The sequence below is a fragment of the Balaenoptera physalus genome (genome assembly GCF_965194825.1).
Source record: "Balaenoptera physalus genome assembly, chromosome: 16".
In the NCBI taxonomy this organism is placed as follows: Eukaryota; Metazoa; Chordata; class Mammalia; order Artiodactyla; family Balaenopteridae; genus Balaenoptera; species Balaenoptera physalus.
This window is the reverse complement of record NC_138898.1, coordinates 54,351,201-54,366,325: the sequence shown is the minus strand read 5'-3', so window position 1 is coordinate 54,366,325 and position 15,125 is coordinate 54,351,201. Positions and strand designations below refer to the sequence as shown.

The 15,125-nt window shown below is 45.2% G+C and overlaps 1 protein-coding gene across 2 annotated transcripts in view; it reads left to right on the top strand.

Moving 5' to 3' along the window:
- Window positions 1-2,671: 2,671 nt before the first annotated feature.
- Window positions 2,672-15,125, top strand: part of TRAP1 (TNF receptor associated protein 1) — a 53,998-nt gene continuing 41,544 nt past the window's right edge. For both annotated transcript variants that reach the window (XM_082428698.1, XM_082428699.1), the window contains exon 1: window positions 2,672-2,826. In XM_082428698.1, the coding sequence (XP_082284824.1) occupies window positions 2,751-2,826 (76 nt within the window). In that variant the 5' untranslated portion in view covers window positions 2,672-2,750. The remainder of the gene's footprint in view (window positions 2,827-15,125) is intronic.

Sequence of the window (15,125 nt, the reverse complement as noted above, 5' to 3'; positions counted from 1 at the left end):
GTTGTGGAGCACAGGCTCTAGGCGCGCGGGCTCAGTAGTTGTGGCTCTCAGGCTCCAGAGCGCAGGCTCAGTAGTTGTGGTGCACAGGCTTAGTTGCTCCGCGGCATGTGGGATCTTCCCGGGCCAGGGATCTAACCCGTGTCCCCTGCATTGGCAGGTGGATTCTTTACCACTGTGCCACCAGGGAAGTTCCTCAATCATTTTTAAGTGTATCAAATACATTCATATTGTTGTGCAGCCATCACCATCATCCTCTCCAGAACTCTATTCATTTTGCAAAACTGAAACTCTGTCCCCATTAAATGCTAACTTCTCAGTCCCCCTCCCTCAGCCCCTGGCACCCACCATGCTACTTTCTGTCTCTACGAATTTGACTACTCTAACTACCTGATGTCAGTGGAATCATACAATATCTGTCTTTTTGTGACTGGCTTATTTTACTTAGCACGATGTCCTCAAGGTTCATCCATGTTGTAGCATGTGTCAGAATTTCCTTCCTTTCTAAGTCTGAATAATATTCCATTGCATGTATATACCATGTTTTGTTTATCCATTCATCCATCAATGGACACTTGGGTTGCTTCTACCTTCTGGCTATTGGGAATAATGCAGTGGGCATTTTTCATGGCCGTCAGCTTACCCCCAGGGGAAGGCAGTGACTTCTGCAAAAGGAATGGGCAGCTTCATAGTGGCCACAGTGGTGGTTGGGAGATCCAGGGGGTCTCCCCCTCCCTTCCCCTCCTCTGTTTCTCTCTCTGCTCTCCCCAAGCAACTCCCTGCCAGTCTTGATTAATTCAACTCAAGTACTCTATTCATTCTTTCCCTTCTTCCATTTTCCTTGTCTGCGTAGGGCCTGAAATCTTCTCATGATCCCCTCAAGACTGGCTTGGATCCCTGGGCACTTTTTTTTTTTTAATTAATTAATTAATTATTTTATTTATTTATTTTTGGCTGTGTTGGGTCTTCGTTTCTGTGCGAGGGCTTTCTCTAGTTGCGGCAAGCGGGGGCCACTCTTCATCGCGGTGCGCGGGCCTCTCATTGTCGCGGCCTCTCTTGTTGCGGAGCACAGGCTCCAGACGCGCAGGCTCAGTAGTTGTGGCTCACGGGCCCAGTTGCTCCGCGGCATGTGGGATCTTCCCAGACCAGGGCTCGAACCCATGTCCCCTGCATTGGCAGGCAGATTCTCAACCACTGCGCCACCAGGGAAGCCCCCGTGGGCACTTTAAAAAACCACAGTTCCTTGGGCTACCAGGGGACCCAATATCACAAATATCTGTGGCTGAGGTTATGTCTCTGAAGGCCACAGGCTGAGAGAGGACAGAAGGGCCCTAGTAGCCCCCACCCACCGCCATCCTTCACTGAAGCCTAGGTTTCCCTCCTCCCTTTGCCAAATACCACTTCCTCTTCCTGTAATAAGAGGGCTCCCCAAGCTAGATCTATTGCCCCATAGACCAATGTGTCAGCTCTTACAAAAGAGATGATTTCCTGAGTGGAGTGAACAACACATGAGATGTGAGGCTGAGACCCCTCAATTCAGCGGCATCCTGGGAACACTATATCTGGGACTAGCTCATGTGTCTGGAGTGTCGTGAGGGAGGGAGTGATGTAGGGGTCAGATTATGCAGGGTTTGGAGGCCGAGGCAGAAGGGGTTTGGAATTGATTATGTGCAGGGAAACCACTGGAGGACCCTGACTGAGGAGTGTGTATGATCAGCTGCTGTGCAGAGAATGGGGAGCCAGTTAGGAGGCTGATGGAGTCTTCCAGGTGAGAGAACTCCTGCTCTTCCATCCAAATCTGCCCACCTCTTTTACGTTACTTAAGCCTGGAACTTGGGGATCATCCATGCCACTTTCCACCTGCAAGTGTTCCCTGTCACACCCCCTCCCGTGGCCCCAGCTATGTCCAGGCCCCACTGGGGGACACTCTCCTGGCTTCTGTCCTTAGCAGATCCTGTCACAATCTCGAGTAACCCGTTTGTGTGCAATTATTTGATCGTGGCAGCAAGTCTTCACTGTGCCTCATAATCATCTAGGGGGCTGCCTGAGCCTCACTTCAGGCGATGCCGGAGAATCTGCATTTTACGTGGTTTGGAAATCTCTGTATTTTACGTGGTTTGGAACTCTCTGTGAGAAAGGAAGTTGATAGTCCGAATCTCCAACCAGACTCTTACCTACAGGAGGGCGAGAGAATTGGAATGATGAATAAGCCCAGTCTTGCTGGTGGGCGTTGGCTCCCAAGTTTTGGTGTAGACAAGTCAAGCCTGAAATTCTCCCTTTTATTCTTTTTAGCTATTTGGCTTGTCTTGGTTTGGAGAGACTGACTTCCAGCGGTCTGGACCGTTGGCCCGAGACTTATATAAAGACCCCGGAGATGTTAACTGCTTCTGCCTCGGCGCCGCCTTTTCACACGCTTCTAGGTGGATGTTAACATCTGCCCCATTTCTGGGATGCACAAACCGAGGACCAGCTGGCGGCGGACGAGTGCCCCGGCGGCCCGGACGTCGCCCTTGACAACGCGACACAAGGTCACGGAGGTCCCGCCCCCAGGTCCGACTGCCCCGGCGCGGCTGGACCGCGGCCGGACCGCGCCCGAGCCCAAGCCACAGAGGGCCCCGCCCACCCGCCGGAGCAGGCAGCGGGTCGGGCAGCCGGGCGCGCGCCGTGACGTCACCACGCCGCGCCCGAAGAAGGCCCCGCCCCGGCCTCGCCCCCGGCACTCTTGGCTTCTCTGGGCGCCCAGGAGGATACACATGGCTCGCGAGCTGCGGACGCTGCTGCTGTGGGGCTGCCGCCTGCGGGCCCCGGCGCTGGCGGTCGCCCGGGGAGGTGAGGGCGGCCGGGCAGGACGGGTGGAAAGCGAGCGGGGACGGAGACGCGCGGAGCCCTCGGGGTCCCGAGCCCCTTTTCTCCGTGGGAGGCGCGGTGACGGCTCTTCCTTGCTCGGCGTGGGAGATTTTGTGAGGTTTACGCGTCCAAGGCGCCGCGAGCGGCGAACGCTGAGCTCTCGGTGCGTCCTGGTGTCACCTGGCTCGGCCCCGCGCCGGGCTGCCGGGTTTCCCCGGAGGTGACGGGGTTGAGCCCGGGCCCGCGTGACTGCAGCAGAGGCTTCTCTCCAACGAGCTCCTCGGGCCGGGTTGAGGCGGAGGGGTCACGGGCTCCTCGTTCCTGGAGCCGAAGGCACTTTCGGGGAGTTGGAATCGAAGGGCGCGTGTGCGGTGGGAAGGGGCTTCACCAGGGTGATTACTTCAGTCCCTTAGTTGTGTTTTTATTCTTCCCCTCCCCCAAGTTGATTTATACACGAATAACGCATAAGCCACTTGGTCACTCGTTCATTCGACACACACCTGAGTGCCCACTCGGCCCGGCGCGCGGCAGCAAACCGGAGAACCGGCACGCTGGGCTCTCGTGCAGCCCGTGGACCCTGGGTTGTTGCCCGCCGTATCCCCAGGGCCTGGAATTGGTAGGTAGGTGCTCAAATCAGTGTTGATAAAAAAAGAATGACCGCAGTCTCTGCTCTCACTCCCCACTCGGAAGTAACCACGGGTGAACGTCTTGGCGTTGCTTCCAGGCTCTGTACGCTTAGTTACACACATATAAATACACACGTCTATTTTTACGTAAAAAGGCCTAAACCGTATACACATTGTGCTACAGATTTTTTTTTAAGCTCCAGAATGGCTTACATATGTTTTTCTGTCAGTATGCACGGGTTTACGGCTTTACAATGGACGCATAGTATTCTGTGTTAGGACGTATCATCATTTACTTAACATTGCCCTATTAGCGGACGTAATAAAGATTATTTCCAGATTTTTTTTTTTTGGTTTTTTTTTTGGGGGGGGGGTCATTACAGTGCTGTGTAGAATGGGCGAGTATTTAATCTTTGTGTCCATGTGTGGCATTTCTTTAGAATTACAGAATTAGAGTTTTAGAATTGATGGTTCAGAGCCTGTGCGTATTTGAAATGTTAGCTGATATTGCCAAATTGCTGTACAAAAAGGCTTTATCATCTTATATTCTCATTAGCAGGGAATGAGACCACCTATGTCAAGGCATCTTCTCCAACACTGGGATTAGATCTTTTCCAAACCCATGTTTTATAACCTATATATGTCTTGTTTAACTTATATTTGCATGGATACCAGTGAGAATGTTTTCATTTGTTTAATGGCCATTTGTATATCTTGTGTGAATTTCCTCTTCATGTCTTTTACGGCTTTTTCTGTTACCTGAGTTTTAAATTTTGGTGTAGTCTCTTTTTAAACAATGATTTTTAAAAATATCATGCATTAGCAGATAAGACAACTGTAGGTTTTATTACTGTTTCTTGTATTCAACATCTTCCTTCCTTTTGGGATTTATTTCCTGTTTTAGCAGAGTATGTATATACCCTTGTGTTTGTTTTGCAGAAAAAGTCAATGGGTTGTAAATTTTCTAAGCCCCACTGTGTCTAAAAAGATTTTTATTTTGACCTCATACTTGTAAAGTAGTTTGGCTGGGTGTTGCATTCCAGGTCAAAATAATTTTCCTTCAAAGAGTGATATTGCTATGTTGTCTTCCAGCAACTTCGTTAAAGGTGAGCAGTCATATCAGTTTGATTCTTGTGCTTTTTTGTAGCCAACTTGTTTTTTTCCCTGCTCTCTGCAGGTTAAGATTCTTTTCCCATGTTCTGAGATGTTCTGACCATGTGTGTTTGTAATTCATTCTTTGCACCATTCTTATTTTCACGGTTGGCGTTGCAAGAACGAGAGCATGAGGCAGCCACAGTAGGACTGGTTGGTGCTTAAGTTAACATCTTATGACTTTTCTGTTCTCTATAAGCTGGAGCCTTTGCTGGAATTTTCTGCCTTGGGGAGTTGTAAGGGGTGGGCAGTCTGCCCCAAGCACCAGAAAGGTCACAAGAGTGAGCTTTCTCTGTTGTAGGGCTAAATCATTGCAGGTTTGTGTCATTCTCCAAAACGAGCCCCACCTGAACCCTGTCAACTGCAAATGCCCATTTAGTACTTATTATTTTGCTTCCTCCCTCTGCTCTCACTGTGGGGCCCATACTATTTAATTTCTGCCCTTCCACCTCTTGTGCTGCAACCTTCACAAGAATTCAGGCAAATTTCTGGTGTTCCCGGGCTGTTTTTGGGATGGAAGGAGTAGCACTTGCTGGTCAGATTTCACTCTCTCAGTAAAGCAGCTGTGGGTGTTGCTAATTTAACATGAGGACAAAGGTTTCAATGGTTAACTGCTTAGACCCTGAATGGCAGTGCCGTCTATGTAAACCATGGTCCTGGGGCTTAGGGCTAGCACCAGAGAAGCATATGGACAGAGGAGGGACGTGTGGCCAGCTGTCCAGGAGGCAGTGGGACACTTGGTTAGGATGAGGGGCCTGAGTTATCTGTGCTGTCTGCAAAAGATCAACCCAAATGTAATAGGTTAGTAAAGACCTTATTAGTTACTGGCTGAGTAATTGATCAGAACTAAGACAAAAGAAAGATCCCCAGGTGTTTTGCTCCCCTCTCGCAAGCAGCTTCAAGCTGCGGAAGATGGGCGATGAGTAAACACTGAAGGAAAATGACAGTTCTCGCTCCCAGATGTAAAATACCAGGTTGTAACAGGACAAAGGAGACTATTACAGAGGCCAGTGGTGGTGTTTGCTTGTCTGTCTCAAACCAAAGTACTAACTCACGATCAATGAAAATGTATCCACTTCACTCTCAAGTGAGATACTTTAAGTTCAGAGCCAGAGGGTTTTCTTGGTTTGGGTTCTTGGTGCCTTCATTGCAGCAGCTAGAATTTTGCTTAAATACCATTCTGCTCAGCCTTGGTACAGAACACTAGCCTTTTTTACTAGGAAGCTGCTGTTTGCTTCGTCCCCACGGAGACTCACCTATAGTTCTGTAGCATTTAGTAAAGGTAGATTCCAGGATATTTCTGGAATGGCTGGTTATTTCTGCCAAAGCCACTAGGAATTACAGACGATGAAAGTTGTAGCTTGGAGAACCAGTGTCTACTTGGGGGCATTATTTCCATCTGCTTTTTGATGCCCAAAGTATAAGTAAGTTGAATACAGGTGTAGCTGAGTCATGGATGTAACTAATTTTGAAAGAATGGCTGTTATTTAGCAGCTGTATAATCAAGAAATGTGATTAGAATATTAGAAATTTATTTTGAGATAGGCAAAATGAATGCCATATTTTAAAAGAACAATCTATATAGCAATACCGTTAAGAACAAAATAGAAGGGTACAAGTCTTCCTAAAGGACCGGGGCAGTGAGGGAACCGATGTGTGCTGTGAAGGAGGAGTGAGCAAAGCACTGAAGTTCATACATACCAATATTCCAGCATTTGCAGGAAATGGAGTGCCTAGAGGGATTTTCCCTGAAACTTACTTGCAAAGTAGTAAAACACTTCATTTCAACCATTATGATTAGAAGTCTTTCTAAAAGACTTAATCATCAGGTGAAACATGACGGAACCTTTCTTTGATGTTTTTCAGGGTCATTGTGAATGTTAACTTATGGTCTTCTGTTGTAATACACAGGCCTCTGCAGGACCACTAGGATGTGACAGTTCCTTTGTCTATAAAATGTCCCAAACTGAAACTGCATCCTGAGTATTTCTGTGTTTTTAGCCTCTGTTACTCTCATTTTAACTTACCAGGCCTCTGACGCCAGGTTCCCTCCTCCTTTCTGTTTTTAGTTGAGGGTTGGGAAACTGGATCATAAAACTTGTTAGCAACTTTTTTTTTAAAGGAGAGGAGAATTCTGGATGGGGAAAGAATATTCTTGTTTAACTGAAGCTTGGCATGTGGATTTTGTGTCCTGTATTTTGACTCTTCAGAGATGCCTCTCCCTTTTAGTTTTGCTGTGTTTCTCTGTATTCAGGGAGTTGATGTTTCTTGATAGAGTATCAGTATTGCTTAGTAGAGAACGATTAAAACAGGCTGTGAAGGGACTTCCCAGGTGGCACACTGATTAAGAATCCACCTGCCAATGCAGGGCACACGGGTTCAAGCCGTGGTCCGGGAAGATCCCACATGCTGCAGAGCAACTAAGCCCGTGTGCCACAACTACTGAGCCTGTGCTCTAGAGCCTGCGAGCCACAACTACTGAGCCCGCGAGCCGCAACTACTGAAGCCCACGCGCCTAGAGCCCTTGCTCTGCAACAAGAGAAGCCACTGCAATGAGAAGCCCATGTACCTCAACGAAGAGTAGACCCCGCTCGCCACAACTAGAGAAAGCCCTTGTGCAGCAACAAAGACCAAACACAGCCAAAAAAAAAAAAAAAAACAGGCTGTGAAACACAGTAAGGTTTAAGAAATAGTGAAAATGTTCAGGAATTCCAGAGGAACGCACGTAGAAAATTTTGAGGGAATACAGATCTTTTTTTTTTTTTTTAATATTTATTTATTTGGCTGAGCCTGGTCATCTTTGCAGCATGTAGGATCTTTAGTTGTGGCATGCGAACTCTTAGTTGCGGCATGCAGGATCTAGTTCCCTGACCAGGGATCAAACCCAGGCCGCCTGCACTGGGAGTGCAGAGTCTTAGCCACTGGACCACCAGAGAAGTCCCCAAATCTTTATTTGATGTATAAATAGAAAGTGAAGAACTTTCTGTCTAGAATATTGATATACTTACCTCAAATGATTACAGAACTTAAGAAACAAAATGTTAGGAGAAATTTCAGATGCGAATAGCTAACCTGTGGTATCTGGTGAAATTTGAGAGATAATGAAACCATCCGAGTTGACTTATACTGAAAAGCAGAGAATTTCATGCTTACAAGCATGAAACTATGGTAAAATAGTTGGAGGTGTTCTGGAAAAAAAGCTACAGGCTACATTCCAGAGAACTACAGTTTTTCCAGTATTGTATTTTCCCTTTTGGGGAAAGGCTTAATTCTCCTTTTCATTGATCTGAAAGTACCTTTACAGAATTTTAAACTTTATAAGTAAACATTAAAAATTTTACTTTTTATAGAACGTGAAGCTTTAACTTAGAAATGTTTAGGTTGATATTAGATGAGTGAATTTCAAGCATTTTTTGTCATGTACTCCCGATAAGAAATGCATTCACATTGTGACCTGCTATACAAGTATGCGTATACTGTACAAATACGTGTACATACTTAGCTGAAAGAGTTTTGTAAATACTTACATGTATTATGCTATGTGTTGATTGTTTTTTTTAGTATTTATTTATTTATTTAGTTGCACCAGGTCTTAGTTGCGGCTCACGGGCTCCTTAGTTGTGACATGTGAACTCTTAGTTGCAGTATGCATGTGGGATCTAGTTCCCTGACCAGGGATTGAACCCTGGCCCTCTGCATTGGGAGCACGGAGTCTTAACCACTGCGCCACCAGGGAAGTCACATGCTATGTGCATTCTTTTACTTTCCATTTCATTAAAAACAAAAAAAGTTCTGACTTAGCTCACTGAATTGCTTTTCATAACCAACAGTCTTGACCTGCATTCTGAGAAACACTGTGTCCTGTGGCTGTACCTTCTGAGAAAATGACCATGTGTTTATCAAGGGCCTGCTCCAACTCTAGGGTGATCGTGGGAAAAATAAAGACATGAGACGGTCAAGGCCACTGGAGCATCTGCTCCATAGTGTGGCAGCAGCAGTTCCTTAAACGAACATCTGCAGTGCCTGCTGTGGGATGAGACGGACAGGAGTCCTGGCCCTCTGTGGCTCTGACATGGAGTGGAGTCGATGCAGACAAGTACGTGCTGTATGGATGTCGTGTGAAGAAACCAAAGCAGAAAGAGGATCGCAGTAGAAGTGGGGCAGTCAGGGGAGGCCTCACGTGCAGGGTGGCGTTTAAGCAAAGCCTGGAAAGAGGTGAAGGTGTCCGAGGCAGGACATTTCAAGCAGAGGGAGTGGTAGGTGCCAGGGTCCTGAGGCAGGAACGGGCTGGCGTATTGGAAGGACAGCAAGGAGGTGGGGGCCGCGCTGGGGGCGCTCTTGAGTGGAATCAGGTTAGAGTCGCGCTGCTTTCCTCTACGTGTGACTTCACGGGGAGATGTGGGCAGCTGGTGATAAGATGGGGAGTTAGAGTTAAAGCTAACTTCATAGGAGTTTCCTGAGAAAAATTATTTCTACATTTTTATTAGTGAGAGGGTAGTGGTGTTTTCCCGAACAGACTGGTACAGTGAAAAAATCTTCCACACTGTCTCAGCTCACTGCCCAGTGGCTCCAGAAAAAGCCTCTGCAGCGACGGGTGTCCACACCATCCCTTCCCTTGGGAATGAAGAAGGGCTGCCCCGGTTGTGGGCTGTGCGCAGTCTGCCCCTCACACTTTGCACGTGCTGTTATCTAGATGCCCAGAGCCCTGGAGCCACAGTGTGGTGCCCCTTCCTTCACTTAACCCTCTCCTGAGGGACCTTTAGGTTGTTTGCAGGCTTTGTTTTTTTTAAAATCACAGGCAGTGCCACCAACGGTTTTTTACACCTTCACCAGTGCTAGCATAACTATTTTATAAATGTTTGTCAGTCTGACAGTGAAAATGCTATCTTGTTTTAAAATGCAGTTCTTTAGCTATGAATGTGGTAATGCATCTTCTTCTATGATTCAAAGCCATTGATGTTTCTCTTTTTTATGAATTGCCGTTTTCCTCTTGCACTGTTGGTCTTTTTCTTGTAGATCTGTGAGTGATCTTGCTGTATTGAGGAAACTAGCCCTCTGCCACATGTTTCAGACTTTTTTTTCTCCAGTGTGTTTGCCCATTGACTTTAATTTTTTTAAGTGTGGTTATTGCTCATTGTTTTTATTTTTTTTTAATAAATTTATTTTATTTTATTTTTGGCTGCATTGGGTCTTCGTTGCTGCGCGCGGGCTTTCTCTAGTTGGAGTAAGCGGGGGCTACTCTTCGTTGTGGTGTGTAGGCTTCTCATTGCGGTGGCTTCTCTTGGTGCGGAGCACGGGCTCTAGGCGTGCAGACTTCAGTAGCTGTGGCTCGCGGGCTCTAGAGTGCAGGCTCAGTAGTGGCGCACGGGCTTAGTTGCTCCGTGGCATGTGGGATCTTCCCGGACCAGGGATCAAACCCATGTTCCCTGCATTGGCAGGCGTATTCTTAACCACTGCGCCACCAGAGAAGTCCTGTTGTTTTTATTTTTATTTTTTTACCTTTTGTTTTGGTGTTTTTTGGCTGCGCCCTGTGACATGCGGGATCTTAGTTCCCTGACCAGGGATCCAACCTGTGCCCCCTGCAGTGGAGGCGTGGAGTCTTAACCACTGGACCACCAGGGAAGTCCCTCATTGTCTTTATTTATTCATTAAAATTTTTTAATTTTAATTTTTTATTGAGATATAATTGGCATATAACATTATCATAGTTTTAGCTGTACAACATAATGATTCAATATTTGTATAGCAAAATGATCACAATAAGTTTAGTTAACATCCATCACATCACATAGTTACAATTTTTTTTTTTGTTTAGGGGTCTACTTTATTGACTTTAATTTTTATGTGGTCCATAAATTTATGGTTCTTGGGCTACGTGTCTTGTTTGGGCAGAGTTCCCTTACTTTTAAGTCATTAAGGAAAAAGATCTCAAGTGATCAATATCATTAGACGTTAGGTAGGGAAATGCACATCAAAACCATGATGAGATAGCACTTCACACCCACCGGGGTGGCTATAATAAAAAAACATAGGCAATAACAAACATCGATGACAATGTGGAGAAATTGGAACCTTCACCCACTGCTGGCAGGAGTATAAAATGGTGCAGCACTTTGGAAAACAGTCTGGCAGTTCCTCAAATGGTACAGACTTTGATATAGACAAATGGCATAGACTTACCGTGTGACCCAGCAGTTCCACTCCTAGGTTTACGCCCAAGAGAATTTAAAACACAGAAACTTGTACAACAATGTTTATAGCAGCATTATTCGTAATATTAACCAAAAAGCAGAAACAACCCAATTGTCCATCAACTGATAAGTGGACAAACATCATGTGGCCTATCCATATAATTGATATTATTCAGCCATAACAAGGAATGAGGTATGCTATGTGCTACAATGTGGATGAACCTTGAAAACATTATGTTAAGTGAAAGAAGCCATAGACAAAAGACCATGTGTAGTATGTCCAGAATAGGCAAATGTCCAGAATAGGCAAATCTATAGAGACAGAAAGTGGTTACCAGGAGCTGGGGGCAGGGAGAATGGGGAGTGACTACTGATGGGTATGGAGTTTCTTTCTGGAGTGTTAAAAATATTCTCGGGCTTCCCTGGTGGCGCAGTGGTTGAGAATCTGCCTGCCCATGCAGGGGACACGGGTTCGAGCCCTGGTCTGGGAAGATCCCACATGCCGCGGAGCAACTGGGCCCGTGAGCCACAATTGCTGAGCCTGCGCGTCTGGAGCCTGTGCTCCGCAACAAGAGAGGCCGCGACAGTGAGAGGCCCGCGCACCGCGGTGAAGAGTGGCCCCCACTCACCGCAACTAGAGAAAGCCCTCGCACAGAAACGAAGACCCAACACAGCCATAAATAAATAAATAGATAGATAGATAGATAGATAGATAGATAGATAGATAGATAGAAGAGTAACTGGTCTTGACCCCTCCCTTTAAAAAAAAAATTCTCAATTAGATAATGAGGTTGGTTTTGTAAATATACTAAAAGCCATTGAATGGTACATTTTAACTGGGTGAATTATATCTCAAAGCTGTTTTTAAAATATCTCTTATAATTTCTTTTAGTACTTTTAAGCTTTTTTTTTTTTTTTTGTACTTTTAGCTTTTATTTTCATTTTTAGTCCATCTGGAATTTGTTTTGATTAAATGAGGGAAGAAATTAATTTTAATACTGTAGCTTTAAATTAATGTGCTTTAGTATTTTATAATAGTATTTCCTCATGTTTTTCAAAAATGTCTTGGTGATGTATGCACTTTTATTTTTCCATATGAATTTTAGAATTAGCTTGAATAGTGAAAAAAAAATCCTGTTTGAATTTCACTGGGATCATGTTAAAAATATAGACTAATTTAGAGAATTGGCACCTTTAAATATTTACTCTTACTATTCAAGGACATTTCCCCAGGCTTTTTATATCCCTTTGTAAATGTGTTTTATATGCCTAGTAAATTTTTTTAAATGTTTTTTGTAATTGGGTAATTTTTATTTTTATTTATTTATTTATTTTTAATTTGTTTATTCATTTATTTAATTTTTGGCTGCATTGGGTCTTTGCGGCTGCACGCGGGTTTTCTCTAGTTGCTGAGAGCGGGGGCTACTCTTTGTTGTGGTGCGCGGGCTTCTCATTGCAGTGGCTTCTCTTGTTGCGGAGCATGGGCTCTAGGCACTTGGGCTTCAGTAGTTGTGGCATGCGGGCTCAGTAATTGTGGCACGCGGGCTCAGTAGTTGTGGCACACGGGCTTCAGTAGTTGTGGCTCACGGGCTCTAGAGCGCAGGCTCAGTAGTTGTGGCGCACAGGCTTAGTTGCTCCGTGGCATGTGGGATCTTCCCGGACCAGGGCTCGAACCCGTGTCCCCTGCATTAGCAGGCAGATTCTTAGCCACTGTGCCACCAGGGAAGCCCTGGGTAATTTTTAGAAATAGTTTTGTAAATAAGTTATTGATACACATAGCACAATTCAAAAGATACAGAGATATGTGCAGTGAAAAGCACATCTCTTCAACTGCTACCCTCAACAACCAGTTCCCCTCCTGGGGGCAGCCCCCTTAGCCAGTTTCTTGGGTGTCCTCACAGAGATACGCTTGGCTTATGAGAATAAGCGCACACATATGTATGTGTATTTAAACACCACGATAACATACGCAAACCACTGTTCTGGACCAGGTTTTTTCTTAATGTATCCTAGAGATAATTCAGCATCAGGACACTTTACACCCACAATTGCCTCATTTTTCTGTTTCAGAGTATTCCATTACATATATATGTAATTTATTTACTAACCCTTTACTGATGGCCCTCAGCCTGGTCACTGGCCCCTGACTCCTGGGGGGACCCCTACACTGGAACCTCATCTGGTGTGTCTTTTATAGGCCTTCTCATGAACCTGACACTGACATTTGGTGGGAAGGAGCTAGCCCTTTTGCGACAGCCACATTTTTTTTAGAGTTTACTGTTTTGAGTAATTAAATATTTATTTGGTTAAAAAGGTATACATTGAGAAGTCTTGCTCTCAGCTTCGTCCCCCTCTCCACCGTTCCCCTCCCTGCCTTCATAGGTCATCACAATTATTAATTGTTTGTATATCCTGCCACTGTTTATATGCATACAGTATGTATAGATACACATATTTCTTCTGCTGGGATATACACTTCTCTGTATTCTGTTATTCAATTAATAGACATTGGAGAGCTTTCTGTATCAGTACATAGAGACTTTTCTCATTCTTTTTTTCTTTTTTTTTTTTTTTTTTAAGTAGCCACATCATAGTAGTGGTCCCATGTCAGGAGGCACCATAGTTTATTTACTAGCCCTCTGTTGATGGACATTTAGGTGGTTTCCAGGCATTTGCTATAATGTATGGCCTTTCATCTCTGTCTTTATATTCAGGTTCAGCTGTATCCATAGAGTAAAGTCCCAAAATGGAATTGCCAGATTAGAAGGTATATGCATTTGTAATCTTGACCGATATGGCCAAATCACCTTACACTGGACTTAGGCCATTTTCTGCTGCCCTGAGTGCTTTCGCCACAGGGTTACCAGAAATACTGTATGAAAGTTGCTTCTGAAAGTAATACAGTGCAGCTCTGCTGACATCCCTCTCTTCATCTGAGCTGGTGAAGATTAACCGTGGTTTGAATTGGAGCAAAATGCCGAAGTGGGGGCTTTTGCTCAGGGAGTATTGACTGAGTTGTGCTAGGCCTGCCACGCCCTGCCTGAGTCCCTTTTCCTGCAGCTGCCTTCACTTCAGACCTGCAGGCTGGGCTATATCTCAGGCTTATACAACCCTAGGTGGGCTTCAAGGAGACCCAGCCCCCCGGCTATGTTACGTCCCACAGACCACACTGCGGGGAGCTCCTCTGCTTAAGTCAGGCCTGGTTCCCAGAGCCTCTGTGTACATCTCTCTGTTTGCAAGTTCAAGGTGACCCAGAGGGGTTGAAGCTGGCGGCTAGCCCCGCACCTCCCCCCGTCCCCCACCAAAGCTTGCCTCCCTCCCTCACTCCTTCTTTCCTTCCTTCCTTGCTTCATTCTTCTTCTTTTAGTGAAATACATCCCATCCAGAAAGGAATGCATATAATACATATGTGCAGTTTCTAAAAGAAGCATAAAATGAATACCCATTGCCCAGTTTAAGAAATAGAAATGACCAGTCCCTCGAAGGCACTGTGTGCCCCTCCATGATGGATCCCCTTCTGTCTCTCCGAGAGGTGACTACTGACTTGAATTTTCTGGTTTTTATTCCTTTGCTTTTCTTTTTATTGCTGCATGTGTGTGTATATGTATATACACATGTATGTATATGTATACACACAGTTTATTGAAATCATACTGTGTATATTCTGCTGTGACTTCGCTTTCTTGAGTCAACATTGTTTTCTTAGCTTTATCCATGGTAATGTTCATTAGTTGTCCCTGCTTATTCCATTGTGTTAATACGCCTTCATTTCTTTATGATGATTCCTGACATAGCCCTAAATATATGTACTGTTGGGTCATTTGGTATGCTCCAACTTACTAAGTAATGCAAAATTATTTCCCAAGAAGAATTGTATTTCTCTATACGTACCCCACCAGCAGACAATGAAAGTCCCCTTAACTCCACACTCACATCCAGTGCTTGGTGTTCTCAGACTTTTTAATGTTTGCAAGTCTAGTGAGTGTTAAATGGTATCTTGTGTGTCTTTGATTATAATATACACATCAGAGAGTACCTAAGCGACATGTTCAGTTAAGTGAAGCAGTATTATCTTAAGATTTACCCATGTCATTCATTGTTCTATAATATTCCATTGTGGGAATGTGCTGCAGCTTATTCCTCCATCCCAGGCACACACATCTGAGCTATTTCTAGTGCAGGGCTTTTATAGATGCGCTGGGCACCTCTTTGGGCAGGCATCTTGCCCACGGGGGCATGGATGCATTTCTATAGGGTATGTTAACTGGTGTGGAGTTGCTGGGTTTAGGGTATGTGTTTTTATTCCAGAATT